Here is a 16366-nt window from a genome sequence, read left to right as displayed (position 1 = left end):
CAGTCCAGTAATTTAAATGCCAATACCGATTCCGGAATGTCAAGTTCAAATCTCTGTAGTCTCCTGTACCATTTATCAAAATCCATGATATATTCTTCCATAGACTGATCGTCTGATTTCCTAAACCTATCAAAGATTGTCCAAGCTTCATACGCTTCCAATAACTCATCCTTTTTGAAAAACTTATCCAAATATTGTAACAGAAGGTTCAATGCCTCTTCATGATCCAAATCATCCACTTTCCACTCTGAAAATACCTTACTCCTTATCTTACTTTGGCTGGTAATGATAATGCCAAAGCCATACCTTGCTTCTTCAGGGGTATGGAAGTAACCTGGGTCCACATTTCAACTTCAGCCCTCCATTGCTAATAAGTTTCAGTCAGAAAAAATTGGGAAATAGTCAAAGCTTGCAATTTTGCACTGTCCTTCTGCCATTCCATAACTTAAATTGTCAGCAACAGTACACTTCTTTTCCGTCAGAGGATTGAGACAAAAATATTCATATACAGCAATCAATCAGCAAAGCTTAAAGTTCATCCTCTGCTACCATGTTACTCACAATAAGAGGTTGTGGTAGAAGAATTAATCCAAGCTGGTCTTTTAGTTCAAGCTGGTTTATTTTCAAGACAACTCCTTAGTGCTACTGACTTCCAAGTAGCTTCCACAGTGTTCCAGCTGTGTCTTTCTATTCTGCTTAGATGGGATAATCAATGCCCATCACCTGTTTAACTAGCAATTGTCTTTAACAAGGTGATTGCCATGCAGTGTGATTATTTATACATTGACACCATTGGCGGGCAGAAGGGTCAAGAAACAGAAGTGATTTTTTTAAAAACACAGCGAGGGGTTAGGGTCTGGAATGCACTGTGGTGGAGACAGATTCAATCGTGGCTTTCGAAAGGGAATTGGATAAGTACCTGAAGAAAATAATTTACAGGGCTATGTGGGGCTTTTGGAAGAGAGCTGGCATGAACACAAGCCAACTGGCCTCTTCCTGTGCTGCATCCATCCTATGATAAGTTATTGGTAAAATTGATTCCAGCTGCATTTCCATGTCACAGTTCTGACTCCATCAACTTTCTCAACTTCAACCTGAAGCCTAACTCAGAGAACACAGGCTAAACATCTCGCTAGAACCCACGCTGAGCTTCCTCCCTACCTTTTATCTGTTGCCAAAACTACTCTGACAAGGGCACAGTAGAGTGCTGGTGCAGGGGTTTTAAGTGAGCATGCAGGCTCAGTGTATGCGAAATAATGGAGGAGTTGATTTCTATCTGGACACAGTCAAACAACTCAAAGCCACTAGCAAGCAGCATGTTCTAAAACAAGGATGCTAAGGCCTCGAAAATTAAAGCAATAGCAATATTAAATAGGACACTTGCCATCACAGATTTTCTTATTTGACTCCTGTGTCAATTAATATTTTTAGTAATTTCATGGCTCCTTTTCTCTTCCAGGTTAACTGCATTGGTAACTGTTTGCTGACTGTTGATTCTTGATTAGTAATTTGTATTCCCAGTTAATATATTTTAGAAACATAAGGAGCAGCAAGAGACCCTACGACCCACTGAAGCTTATTCCTTCTCTGTTTCTGTCCACTAACCAATCCTCAATCCATTCTAATATATTACGCCAATCTCATGAACCCTAATCTTGTGCAACAACCTCTTGTGTGGTACCTTATAAAATTGCCTTCTGAAAATCCAAATATACTACTTCCACTGGTTCCCCCTTACCTATGCTTTTAGTTACATTCTTAAATATATCCTGTACTTTCAGTTGTGAGTTGTAATTTTAATGAAAATAATATCAATTAATCAGGTACATGTGTGACATACTTTCAAGTGTGGCACTTTGTAGTGTGACAAGTGTACTATGATAGCTGTGAGGTCATTTGAAATATTCCAATAATATTTCCATTTTAAGTAGAATTACTGAAGAAATTATAGAAATTGGTAAGATCAACCTCTCATTAAAACTTTTCCTTTATCAACACTAATTTAATTATTTAAACTTAATATGCTAGGTCAATTTGGAGAAGAGAGAGTTTCCAAAAATATGTGGTACTAAGAAAAGCTTTGCTCCCCGTCTGTGAATTTGCCCGCTCATCGATGTTATTTATGCTTGTTGGAAATCATACCCTTTTAAAAATTAATTCGTATCACTCACCTTTTTATACTTCCATAGCTGGTTTCCACGCATTCCATGACAATCAAATAATGTGACTGGACTGTTATGTGAAACAGCATCTAAACAAAATTTTCTAGTGTGCAAGGGATCTCCAGGGCGTATATCTTCTCGCCAACCCAATGTTAATACCTGATGGCCAAAGCACAAAATCACATATGAAAATTAGTAATGTAACAAATTACAACTGATGTGACTGAAAATCTTACACAATACCTATGAAAAGGAATGGGACAACATGGAAAACTGATTTTAAAAATTAAAAGCGCATCAGATCCAGGGAAATGTAGCAGGCTGGATACAAAATTGGCTCAGTGGCAGAAAACAAAGGGTAATTGTTGACAGGTGTTTTTGCAACTGGAAGGCTGTTTCTAGTGGAGTTCCACAGGGCTTAGTACTAGGTCTCCTACTTTTTGTGGTATATATTAATGATTTGGATGTAAATTTGGATTTGATAGATTTGGATGATCAAGAAGTTTGCAGATGACACAAAAATTGGCTGTGTAGATAGCGAGGAGGATACTGTGGACTGCAGGAAGATACCAATGGGCTGGTCAGATGGGCAGAAAAGTGGCAAATAAAATTTGACCTAGAAAAGTGTGAAGTGATGCATTTGGGGAGGTCAAACAAGGCAAAGGAATACACAATTAATGGGAGAGTAGTAAGAGGTGTAGAGGAAGTGAGGGACCTTGGACTGAATGTCCAAAGATCCCTAAAGGTAGCAGGACAGGTTAATAAAGTGGCCAAGTAGGCATATGGAATCCTTTCCTTTTAGTAGCCGAGGTATAGAGTATTAGAGCGCGTAGGTTATGCTGGAACTGTATAAATCATTAGTTAGGCCACAACTTAAATACTGTTTGCAGTTCTGGCATCTCCATTTAGAAAGGATGTAATTGCACTAGAGAGGGTACTGAGGAGATTTTTGAGGATGTTGCCAGGACTGGAAAAATGCAGCTTTGAGGAAAGATTAGATAAGCTGGGATTGTTCTTCTTGGAACAGAGGAGGCTGAAGAGAGATTTGATTGAGATGTACAAAATTGTGATTGGCTTGGTTAGGGTGAATGGGAAGGGCCTGTTTATTTTAGCAGAGGGGTCCAGGACTAGGGGGCATAAATTTAAAGTGATTGGCAGAAAAATTAGAGGGGAGATGATAACTTTTTTTCACCCAGAGGGTAGTAGGTGTCTGGAACACACTGCCTGAAAATATAGTAGAGGCAGAAACCCTCAACTCATTTAAAAGGTGCCTGGATATGCACCAAGTGCTGTAATCTGCAGGCTACAGATCGAATGCTAGAAAGTGGGATTAGGCTGGGTAACTAATTTCTCTGCTGGCGCAATCACAATGGGCCAAGTGGCCTCTTTCTGTGCCGTAAACTTTCTATGATTCCAACAATGGATGGAGGAGATGGGAAATAGTGATTGGAAGGAGGTATAGGAAAGGCCCATTGAAAATCAGATTTTCCCCATAAATCCCATCCCAAATACAGCCTACAACTGCTAGTGGCTCCTTTCCTTGGTAAAACACGTCATACCATCCAGTGCCTCTCTACCATCCACAACAGAGAATAAAGCAGCAAAGGACAGACAAAAAAGAGCTGAGTTAAGGGAAGAGAAGCAGCAGGAAAGGGACAGACAAGCAGAAGGGGAGAGATGGAGAGTATCAGCAGCATAACCAACTGGTTCTTAGTTTGTTAATTGAAATTAATGCACTGTTTCAGTTCACTAACCTGTTCATGAGACCAGGTTCCATCTGTACCACCTTTGATGCAAACGTCCAACTTCAGCTGTGAGCCAGAAACCCCATGTTTACTGTCTACACATAGACCAATACCAACATTACGAATCTGGGAAAGAAAGTTGATTACATGAATCACAAATCAGTATTTATAATGAATGCAAAAGAGGGACCCCAAACACAATAGGAAGTCTTTAACTTGCGATATTTGGACAACAATTTTTCTGCTTTGTGAACTTTGCACAGTGAGGGCCAGGGACAATTGTGCATTACACGGATTCAAATCTCTTATGAAAGTAGCTTAACCTTCCCCCTTTCTGTAACTATGATCTTTCCTCATTTACCAGCAATGAAAATAAAATATGGACAAAAGGATATTTGGCCATCAACGCCATTCCTTTCGTGGGCTATGTAGAATCCATCAATAACTTCTATTCATGTTTCTATTCCACGTGAATTTTGCAAACTATTAGCATTAATGTATTTAATTTAGTAAATGTTCACTTTTTGAACTTCTCTCTTTGCCAATATTATTATAATTACCTCTATCAGCTAACTATTTGCTTTTCAGTGTTTAAGAATCTCAACCCTGTCATGCTCTCAGCTAGCTGAACAATAGGAGAAATCACCATCTTTGGTGGAATTTTGTTTGAAACTGTACCTTTATATTCCTCGTTATTAGCTCCATTGACATCTGTTCAGGAAATAATTCCATTTGACATGTAACACCCTTCTACTGGTTCATGGCCTTCCCCCTCTTAACTCATCAACCCTTGTTTCTATATTTTTTACCCTATGAGAACAAATAAAAACTCTATTAACATTTACCTCTTACATTTCACTGTTCACCTATGTAACTATTCAGTTCTCCAATGCAATGGTTTTCCTGGCTATGGTCTGGCTTTCTATCACCTGCACTAGTTCACTCCACTTAAACCCATCTTTTATAGGGATCTATTAATAAACTGTTGTTGTTGACCTATTCATCATTTCAGGAACCAGTGGTGTCACCTAAATAAAGGGTTCCACTGCCTGTTGAGGTTATACTTACAAGGCTTATAGTTATTGGGACACTAGTTTTAGTTATAGGGGTCTCACGCAACATCCAATGCATAGCAAAATCTTGTCTTCTCCCTCATCTAACCACACCTTCTGCCAATTATATAACACTGAACCATAATATCCCTTTGTAAATTCCTGCAAACACACCTCTCCCCAGGCACTAGCTGGAGGTTCTACTAGTGGATAGTATTTAGGCAAATCCCATGCCACTTCAGTCATGAACCATTTAAAGTCTTTGCAATTAAGGGCATTCCTCAGTTCTTTCTGTGCAACCAAATCTCCAGCAGAAATATGTCTGTAATCTGGTCTTCGTTGATAGAGATACTCAGCATACCCATCCATCCACACCTCAGCAACTCGTTTCAAATTCTGTAACACAAACAAAATTTTTCTGAATGAAATAAGTAATCGTTTTTTTTTGCAGAATGAAAAAGAATAAATTTGGTACATTACATACATATCTCCTGAAATGCTTAAGGGTTGAGAAATTTCATTAAAATTCTTGAAGTTCAAGTGTATGATGAGATGCAAAGTTTTTGCCAATGTAGATCGGCAATCATGTGGAATCTGGAGTTTCTATTTTACGCAATATTGGTTAATTGGATTTCCCTTGCTGTACTGGTCATTTCTTCCCTTTTGAGGGAGTTGTTTGGGTGTACATAAAAGTGGACTTCAGATTTTTACAAGCTCCAGGAAGAGAAACATTGCATGAGTTGCTCGAGCTTTGTGATCTGCCAAATCGTTATCCGAAAAGCTGGATGTGTGGGAGTGGCCTGAACATATAGCAATGTGCCTACTTGGTTGAAGCTCCTCTAGCTTCTAAATTTGTCTCATCACATTGGCGACTTGCACGAATCTGAAGTCCTCACCAGTATTTAGTTTTGAATGCACAATTCAGCTCACCTAAGTGTTAATGTTGATGATTTCAAAGGTTATAATTCGTACAGCTCAAACATTTCATTAATATTGTTCAATCAAAGTCACAGAGCTGAAAACAGTTAAATCTATTCCCCATTTAATAGTCAAACTTGACTAAATTGTGTGTAGAAAAAAAGCCTCATGGAAGGTCTCATTCCACAATAAACTTGGGCATATGTCAGTGTAATCTGGAGTCCAAATCACTGCTGAATTCTCCTCTTAGAAAAAGAGAAAAATTTAAACTGTATATGATGTGTACATTTACAAAGCAAGCAAGCAGCATAAATTGCAGGACTTAGCTCAATTCACACTTACACTGGGTCTACAATTCTGATAGTGTAAGGGAAACTTGATTTAAGTTAACTTCAAAGAGTTGGTTCTTGTACCCCAAACTAACAAAAGTGCACCATGAAATATTTAGCACTTGTTGGCAACAAGTCCTCCACCATTACACCTCAGTAGTGTCAAACTGACATGTAGAATGGTACAAGACTAACAGCGACCAATGCCTCGATGGACCTGTTTTACCTTTTTATTTGGATCTAAATGGATTTGTTGACCATCAGAAAAATATACAAATAGCTGCTTCCTCAAAATTTGTCTATACATGCTGGAGCTGTTTCTCACTTGTGCAGACAGATAATCAAAGGCAATTTGATAAGTTAGTGGGTTGTTTCCATTTGTACCCATCTGTGGTGAAAGCAAAGCAATATATGCTTTAATGTTTGAATGAAGAGATATGTCACCAGCTGAAAAATGTACTGCAAATTGAAGAGAAACTCAGGAAAGAGTTTGGAAAATGCAAAGAACTGATATCAAAATGTAAGGCAGCAACAAAAAAACGGGAAGCAGCAAATGCTTTCTGGTGGAGGGAAAAAAACCAGCATGTAGTCAGCATGGTTCTCCTTATACCTTGTGCAGGACAGGAAAGTTAACCATATTCTTACATTCCTGATGCAATGTCCTCATATCATGGAATCATTGTGTTACAACATAAATACAGGTCATTCCGCACATCTAGTTTACTCAAGAAAAAAACTTATTGATTTTACTCATCTGCTTGACTTTTATAACCCTTCAAAGGCTCTCTTTAAGCAACATTCTTAATTGTGTTTTAAAATAAAACTGCAAGCTCTATAACAACAATGGTTTATGGTAGAGAATCCCAGATTCCAACTCCTCTCTGCATGAAGATTCTTGTTAAACCTTCTCTTTTAATTCTTCTGTGATCCTCTTAAATTTGTTCCTTCTCGTTATCGTCTTAATTGATATCATAACCCCCCTGCCTCAAACGCACACACAATCTCCGTTCCACTGATTCTGGCCTCCATTCCAACATTGGGGAGATTGAAAACAACAGCACGAGAGGAGAGACAGTCAGGAGATTGAAAACAGCGCGAGAGGAGAGGCAGTCAGACCTGCATGGGAGCACCCTTCTTGAACTGCTCAGTGGATTTTAAGAAAGTGTGAGAGTGACATCACAGGAAAGTTGTGAGTTGATTGGTTCTTGAGCAGCTGCTGTTAGGGACTGGGGTTGAAACGCAGTAATTTTGAAAAATGTAAATTTCTAAACAAACACAGGGAAAATAAGAATTTATAGGCACAGGAGAGGAGCTGATTTGTGATTAAGGATCAAGTATTTCTACTTTCTACTAATCTCCAGTTTATAGTTAATAGTACAAGAGTAAGGTTAAAGTAAGTAAAAGTAACTAAAGTGCTTTAAAAGTTCAAGGTTAAAGTGTAGCAGGAAAGCTCAGCCAAGCGGAATGCCCGTCCTGTGGCATGTGGGAAGTCGTGGACACTTCTCGTGACCCAGACAAGCACATGTGCACAAAGTGTCACCGGCTGCATAAGCTTGAGCTCCGCGTTTCAGAGCTTGAGCAGCAGCTGCAGTAATTGAGGTACATCCATGAGGCAGAGAACTACATGGATAACACGTTCAGCGAGGGGGGTCACGCTGCAAGTTAGGGGCAAGCAGGCAGATAGGGAATGGGTGCCCGCCAGGCAGTCCAAGAGAAGCAGGCAGGTAGTGCAGAAGTTCCCAGAGGTCCTGCTCACAAACTGGTTTTTCATTCTGTATATCGTTGAGGGCGATGGTACCTTGGAACGCAGCAAGAGCCAAGCCCATGGCACCACGGATGATCCAGCTGTACAGGAGAGTGGGAAGGCAGTACTGATAGGGGGTTTTTTAGTTAGGGGAACAGACAGGTATTTCTGCGGCCGTCAACGTGGTTCCAGGATGATTTGTTGCTTCCCCCTGGTGCTAGGGTCAAGGATGTCACAGAACAGCTGCAAGACATTCTTGTTGGGGAGGGCGAACAGCCAGAGGTCATGGTCCACATCGGTACTAACAAAATAGGTAGGAAGGGGAATGTGGTCCTGCAATCAAAATTTAGGGAGCTGGGTAGAAAAGTAGCAAGGAGGACCTCTAAAGTAGTAATCTCCAGATTACTCCCAATGCCACATACAAGTGAGTACAGAAATACGAAGATGAGACAGATGAACACGTGGCTAGAAAGATAGTGCAGGAGGGAGGGTTTTAGATTCCTGGGACACTGGAACTGGCTCTTGTGGAAATGGCACCTGTACCAGCCAGACAGGTCGCATCTGAACAGAGCCGGGACTGAGTTCCATGCGGGGCCTTTTGCTGGTGCTGTTGGGGGGGGTTTAAACTAACTCAGCAGGGGTGTGGGAACCAGGAAAGAATATTAGAAAGTAATACCAGGCCGCACGGAATGCTGGGAGAGACAGATAGCACTAAAATAGAGTATAGTAAGTTAATAGATGGCGTCGGAGTAAGGGAGCAAGTAATGAAGTCTAAATCAGGGTTACACTGCATGTATATGAATGCACAGAATATAGTTAATAAAACTGGGGAGTTACAGGCACAGATTGCCTTTTAGAATTATGTTGTGGCAATAACGGGCCGATCTGGGTGTTAAGTATTCCTGGTTACAAGGTGTTCAGAAAAGACAGGAAAGGGAAAAAAGGAGGAGGGGTGGTGTTTTTGGTTAACGGGAGTATTGCAGTACTGGAGAAAGAGGATGTGTCAGAGGAGTCAAGGACAGAATCGATTTGGCTTGAGCTAAGGAATGAGAAGGGTGCAATTACATTGTTCGATGTAATATATAGACCACCAGCTAGTGGAAAGGATATAGAGGAACAAATCTGCAAGGAAATTAGAGAGGTGTAAGCATCATAGAGTAGTTATAATGGGGTACTCTAATTACCCATATGCAGGCTGGGATAGTGGTAGTACAAGGGGCAGTGAGGGACAAGCATTCCTAGATTGTTCAGGAGAATTTTCTACAGCAGTATGTATCCAGTCCAACAAGAAAGGAGGCACTGCTAGCCTGGTTCTTGGGAATGAGGTGGGCCAAGTATATCAAGTGAAAGTGGGGGAACATTTAGGGCACAGTGATCATTGAATCATAAGGTTTAGGATGACAGTGGAAAATGACATTGGTCATTATAGAATAAGAATGATCAATTGGCAGAGAGTGGACTTCAATGGGGCAAGAACGGAGCTGGGCCAGATAGACTGGAACCAAAGGTTAGCGGGAAAAACAGTAGATGAACAATGGGCTACCTTCAAAGAGGAAGTGGTTTCTGCACAGTCAAGGTATGTCCCCTCAAAAGGGAAGGGTAGGACAAACAAATCCAGAGCTCCCTGGATGACAAAGGGGATAAAAACTAAGTTAAAGAAGAAAAAGTGCTTACAACAGGTGTCAGGTAGCAAATACAATTGAGGACCAAGCTGAATACAGAAGGTTCAGAAGGAATGTGAAAAAGCAAATACATGAAACAAAGAGGGATGAAAAAAGACTGGTAGCTAACAAAAGGAAATCCAAAGTACTCTATAAGCACATCAATAGTAAAAGGGTGATAAAAGGAGAAGTAGGGCCAATTAGTGACCAAAAAGGGGATTTATACATAGAGGCAAGAGGCATGGCTGAGGCGTTAAATGAATACTTAGCATCTGCCATTACCTACGAGGCAGATGCTGCCCAGGCCATGGTGACAGAGGAGGAAACTCAGTCACGATAAGTGTTTAAAATTAATGAGGAGATGCTGGGTAAGTCGTCAGTATTTAAAGTTGATAAGGCACCGGGACCGGATGAGATGCATCCAAGAACCTTGAAGGAAGTGAGAATGGAAATTGCAGAGGCACTTGTAATAATCTTTCAATGTTTCCTGGATTCTGGGGAGGTGCTGGAGGACTGGAGAATTGCAAACATTATGCCCTTATTCAAAAAAAGTTGTAAAGATCTTCCCTGCAATTACAGACCAGTCAGTTTAACTCCAGTGGTGGGGAAACTTCTAGAAACGATTATTCAGGATAGAATTAGTAGTCACATGGAAAAATGTGAATTGATTCGGAAAAGTCAGCATGGATTCGTTAAAGGAAAATTGTGTCTAACTAACTTGGAGTTTTTTGAAGAGGCAACAGAGATAGTTGATGAGGGAAAGGCCGTTGATGTAGTGTATATGGACTTCGAAAGGCGTTTGATACAGAGCCACACAACAGACTTGTGAGGAAAGTTATAGGTCAAGGAATAAAAGGGACAGTAGCAACGTGGATACAAAATTAGCTGAGGGATAGGAAACAGAGGGTAATGGTTAATGGGTATTTTTCGGGCTGGAAGAAGGTTTGTAGTTCCCCAAGGGTCAGTATTGGGACCCTTGCTTTTGCTGATATATATAAATGATCTAGATCTTGGTGTGCAGGGGACAACTTCAAAGTTTGCGGACAACACCAAGCTTGGGAGAATTGTAAAATGTGAGAAGGACAATGTAGAACTTTGAAAGGACATTGACACATTAGTCGAGTAGGCAAATAGGTGGCAGATGAAGTTCAATGCGGAAAAGTATGAGGTGATACACTTTGGTACAAAGAACATGGAGAGACGGTATAAAATAAAGGATACAATTCCAAAGGGTGTGCAGGAGAAGAGAGACCTAGGTATATATGTACATAAGTCATTAAAGGTGGCAGGACAAGTAGAGAGCTGTTTCTAAAGCATACAGTATTCTAGGCTTCGTTAATAGGGGCATAGAGCACAAGAGCAGGGAGGTTATGATGAGCTTATATAAGACACTGGTTAGACCTCAGCTGGAGTACTGTGTACAGTTCTGGGCGCCACACTATAGGAAGGATGTGAATGCATTGGAGAGAGTGCAGAAGAGGTTTACGAGAATGGTTCCAGGGATGAGACACTTCAGTTACGAGGAAAGATTGGAGAAGTTGGGACTGTTTTCCTTGGACAGGAGAAGGCTAAGAGGAGAATTGATAGAAGTTTTCAAAATCATGAGGAGTCTGGACAGAGTAAATAGGGAGAAACTGTACCCACTCATAAACTGATCTAGAACCAGAGGGCACAGTTTTGAAGTGTTTTGCAAAAGAAGTAAATGCAAGATGAGAAAAAACTTTTTCACACAGTATGTAGTTAAGGTTTGAAATGCAATGCCTGGAAGTGTGGTGGAGGCAGGTTCAATTGAGGCATTCAAGAAGGCATTGGATGATTATTTAAATAGAAACAATGTGCAGGATTATGAGGAAAAGTCAGGAGAATGGCACTAAGTTAAAATGCTCAGCGAGCCAGTGCAGACACGATGGGCCGAATGGCCTCCTTCTACACTGTAACAATTCTGTGATTCAGCATTATTGTATTGGTCGAATGATTTTTAAAAAATTATTCTTGTCTTTATTAATTGCCAAGATTGTAGTTTGTGCTTTCTATGTTAAATGTTTGAACTTCATATCTCATTGGGAAATTATCTTTTACTTTTTGCAGCATTTTGAAATTTTCTAGCCTTTGCCTTTTTTGAAAAAAACAATCACTGAAAGGGCATAGGTGTTGGAGCTGCAATCATTCAGGCAATTGGAATGTATGCAATCACATTCCTGACTTGTGCCTTTTAGATGGTAGAAAGCTTTTAGAGAATCGGAGAAAACCCAGCTTCGGACCTGCACTTATAGCCACAGTATTTTTGTGGCTGGTCCAGTTAAGTTTTTGGTCAATGGTGACAACCTGGATGTGGATGGTTATACTGTTGAATGTTAGTGGGAGGTGTTTGGATTCTGTCTTTCTGAAAATAGTCATTGACTGGCACTTGCGTGTTGTAAATGTTATGTGCTGCTCATCAGTCCAAGCCAGAAAGTGGTCCAGGTCTTGTTGCATCTGGCATAGACTGCTTGAGTATCTGAGGAGTTGTAAATGGAACTGAAGAATCAGCAAACGCCTAAACCTCTGACATTGAGGGAGAGAAGGTGATTGATGAAGCAGCTAAAGATGGTTGTGCCTGAGGAAATCCTGCAGCGATGACCATGGGCTGAGATGAATGGCCTCCAACAACCACAATCATCTTTCTTGTTGCTAGATATGACTCCAACCAATAAAGAGTTTCCCCCACAATTCCCATTGATTCCAATTTTCCTAAGGCTCCTGGATGCCACACTCTGTCTAATGCTGCCTTGATGTCAAGGGCACAGTCTCTCCTCACCTCTGAAATTCAGTTTTTTTGTCTGTGTTTGGACAAGGCTGTAATAAGGTCTAAAGCCAAATGGTCCTGGCTCTAAACTGAGCAGAAGTGGGAAGGTTATTGGTGAGTAAGTGCTGCTTGATAGCACTGTTGATGACGCCTTCCATCACTTGGCTGACGATAGAGAGTAGGCTGATGGGGTGGTAAATGGCAATTGGAGTTGCCCCACTTTTTGTGGCAGGACATACCTAGGTAATTTTTCATTTTATTAGATATATGCCAGTGTTGTAGCTGCACTAGAACAGCTTGGCTAAAAGTACAGCTGGTTCCGGAGCATGCGTCTTCAGCAATACACCAGATGTTGTAGGGCCCATAGATTTTTGCTGTATTCAGTATACTCAGTCATTTCTTAATTTTCTCAGCCTTGAATACTAAGTGATATCATGGATATATTTTATCAAAAGTCAAACATACATGGTATCCAACTACTGAAACATGATAGGGTCTCAAATTTTCCTTTAAAAACAGGCAAGTTACCACAATGAAAATTAAAGAGAGAAAAAAATCACTTACTCTGGGCAAGCCAAATCCACTTGGAATCTTGTAGGGAACATATTTTCTGTAGATGTGCCCTACCCTGGAGCAAGGGATATCTTCCATCCGTCCACCACACATCCATACCTGAAACCCCATTCAAAAGCAACATAATAACAATGTAAATTTGAGATAGCATAATATAAGCCATCAGCGCTTCAAAATAATCTGATCAGAAGTTCAAAAGGATCAGATTTATTTAACATTAGTGAGTCTCTCATGATGTTCACACAGGAGGTGACCAAGAGTAATCCTCAATTCAAATTGAGTTGAAAGGTGAGCAATAATAGGATTTGCACCTACAGAATTAATTTAGTTCCCATTTCAAAGTTATACATTCCAGTATTGTTTTAACACAATGTAACAAGATCTTACTTACAATACTTAGAAGATGAACAGGTGAGGATTTGGGAAGGAGTGGGAGTGGGTGAGGCAATGGAGAGAGAGAGAGAGATGGTAGTGAACAGATGAGGATCATCCTTTGAAAACAGACATAGCATGGAGGCTTCCATTGCCAGGGACCAGGCACCACAGGGTCTAAAGATGCTAAGTGAGAGGACATGTATAATGTCCCAAATTTAGCATGGGACTGGGGAGGAAAGAAGGAAAGAACTATAAATGTGTACGGTTGATGGGTGATTAATCAGCACAGAGGAGAGCATACGGAGTGCCATGAAGTTTCCAGAGACTGAGCTTGGAGAGAAAGCACAGGCCTGCTGCCCAAGTTCAGATCCCAAGGAGTGAGGCAACATCAATGGAGAACATTATGGATGAGATTTCAGAATACTTGGAAGTGCATGGTAAAATCAGGCAAAGTCAGCATGGTTTCATCAAGGGGAGGTCATGCCTGACAAATCTGTTAGAATTCTTTGAGTAGGTTAGACAAAGGAGAGCCAATGGATGTTATCTACTTGGACTTCCAGAAGGCCTTTGACAAGGTGCTGCACAGGAGGCTGCTCAGTAAGATAAGAGCCCATGGTGTTAGAGGCAAGGTACTAGAAGATTAGCTGTCTGGCAGGAGGCAGAGAGTGGGGATAAGGGGGTCCTTCTCAGGATGGCAGCCGGTGACTAGTGGAGTTCCGCAGGGGTCAGTGTTGGGACCACAACTTTTCACTTTATACATTAATGATCTAGATGAAGGAACTGAGGGCATCCTGGCTAAGTTTGCAGATGATACAAAGATAGGTGGAGGGACAGGTAGTATTGAGGAGGCGGGGAGGCTGCAGAAGGATTTGGACAGGTTAGGAGAATGGGCAAAGAAGTGGCAGATGGAATACAATGTGGGGAAGTGTGAGGTAATGCACTTTGGTAGGAAGAATAGAGGCATAGACTATTTTCTAAATGGGGAGAGAATTCAGAAATCTGGAGTGCAAAGGGACTTGGGAGTCCTAGTCCAGGATTCTCTTAAGGTTAACTTGCAGGTTGAGTCGGTAGTTAGGAAGACAAATGCAATGTTGGTATTTATTTCAAGAGGACTAGAATATAAAAGCAGGGATGTGCTGCTGAGGCTTTATAAGGCTCTGGTCAGACCACATTTAGAATATGGTGAGCAATTTTGGGCCCCATATCTCAGGAACGATGAGCTGGCCCTGGAGAGGGTCCAGAGGAGGTTTACGAGAATGATCCCAGGAATGAAAGGCTTAACATATGAGGAACGTTTGAGGACTCTGGGTCTATACTCGATGGAGTTTAGAAGGATGAGGGGGGATCTGATTGAAACAGAATACTGAAAGGCCTGGATAGAGTGGACGTGGGGAAGATGTTTCCATTAGTAGGAGAGACTAGGACCCAAGGGCACAGCCTCAGAGTAAAGGGAAGACCTTTTAGAACAGAGATGAGGAGAAACTTCTTTAGCCAGAGAGTGGTGAATCTATGGAATTCATTGCCACAGAAGGCTGTGGAGGCCAGGTCATTGAGTGTATTTAAGACCGAGATAGATAGGTTCTTGATGGGTAAGGGGATCAAAGATTACAGGGAGAAGGCGGGAAAATGGGGTTGAGAAACTTATATCAGCCATGATTGAATGGCGGAGCAGACTCGATGGGCCGATTGGCCTAATTTCTGCTCCTATGTCTTATGGTCTTATGGTCTAACTATCGAGGTTCCAGATAACCTGTGGAGCTGTATTAGCATGTGACAACTGAACCTCTGGTGCTTCCATAAGCTACCCCAGATTCATATAGGTCCAAGTTAGCTATGTGTAACACTGTCATTATACAGCACTCCTACATAGAAATGTTACTCACATACGTCAGCAGTTACATCAAAGAAAATAAGTAACTTCAATGGCAAGTCACGTATTAATCCACAGTTCATCACATTTGTAAAAAGATCAGGAAAAGTAACAGATGAAATGATCTGCAGCAACAGACATTTTTTTAAATTTAGTAATAACCTACTAACAATGACTTCACCTACCACTTTAGAACTTGGAAAACTCATTGAAGTAGATGGTTACAGGCAAGTTAAAAGGAGTTGCCAGACAGTTAAATCGGCTTTACAGTGCAGAAAAATGCTATTCGGCCTAGCAGGTGTTTACATACGAACTAGGGGCAGGAGTAGGCCATTTGGCCACTCGAGCCTGCTCCGCCAAGATCATGGCTGATATGATTTTGGGCTCAATTCCACTCCCTATATCTTTTGACTCCCTTGTCAACCAAGAATCTACCTAACACAGCCTTAAAAATATTCAAAATGACCTTGCCTTCATGCTCTCTGGGGAAGACTGCCACAGACTCAACCCCTAGAGAAAGAATTTCTCCTCATCTCTGTCTTAAATGGAACATCTCTTATTTTTAAACTGTGTTCCCTAGTTCTAATCTTTCCCAAAAAGGGGAACATCCTCTCGGCACCCACCCTCCATCCCTTCAGAATCTTATGTTTCAGTAAGATCACTTCTCATTCTTCTTAACTCCAATGGATACAGGCCCAACCTGTCCAATCTTCCCTCATAGGATAACCCCCTCATCCCAAGAATCAGTCAAGTGAATCTTCCCTGAACTGCTTCTAATGCAATTATGTCCTTTCTTTAATATGGAGACTAAAACTGTACACAGTACTCTAGACGTGTTTAAGTCCCTTTGGAGCCATCCTCCTTCATCGAACTATCAGCATATCCTTCTATACCTTTCTTCATGTGCCAATCGAGCTTTCCATTAAATCTATGTATGCTAGTCACCTCAATTATTCCATGTGGTGAAAAGTTCCACATTCTAACCTCTTTGGATAAATGAGCTTCTTCTGAATTCCTTATTGGATTTACTAGTGACAATCTTATATTTATGACTCCTAGTTTTGGACTCCTCCACAAGTGGAAATATCATCACGACGTCAACCCCATCAAACTCATTTAAAAGACCCTTAGGTCACCCTGGAGCTCTCTCTT

At 41.0% G+C, this 16366-nt stretch overlaps 1 protein-coding gene across 1 annotated transcript in view; it reads right to left on the bottom strand.

The window, feature by feature from the left end:
- The window catches only part of LOC144685896 (polypeptide N-acetylgalactosaminyltransferase 10-like), a 127768-nt gene that overhangs the window by 15004 nt on the left and 96398 nt on the right, over positions 1–16366 (bottom strand). Inside the window, exons 8-11 of the mRNA XM_078550907.1 lie at positions 12961–13068; positions 5134–5355; positions 3917–4033; positions 2172–2321 (exon numbers count right to left, since the gene is read on the bottom strand). Coding sequence (XP_078407033.1) covers positions 2172–2321; positions 3917–4033; positions 5134–5355; positions 12961–13068 — 597 coding nt within the window. The remainder of the gene's footprint in view (positions 1–2171; positions 2322–3916; positions 4034–5133; positions 5356–12960; positions 13069–16366) is intronic.

The sequence above is a fragment of the Cetorhinus maximus genome, chromosome 10, assembly GCF_964194155.1.
Source record: "Cetorhinus maximus chromosome 10, sCetMax3.hap1.1, whole genome shotgun sequence".
Classification (NCBI taxonomy): domain Eukaryota; kingdom Metazoa; phylum Chordata; class Chondrichthyes; order Lamniformes; family Cetorhinidae; genus Cetorhinus; species Cetorhinus maximus.
Note: the sequence above shows the minus strand (reverse complement) of the source record. Positions and strands in the feature narration are given on the sequence as shown.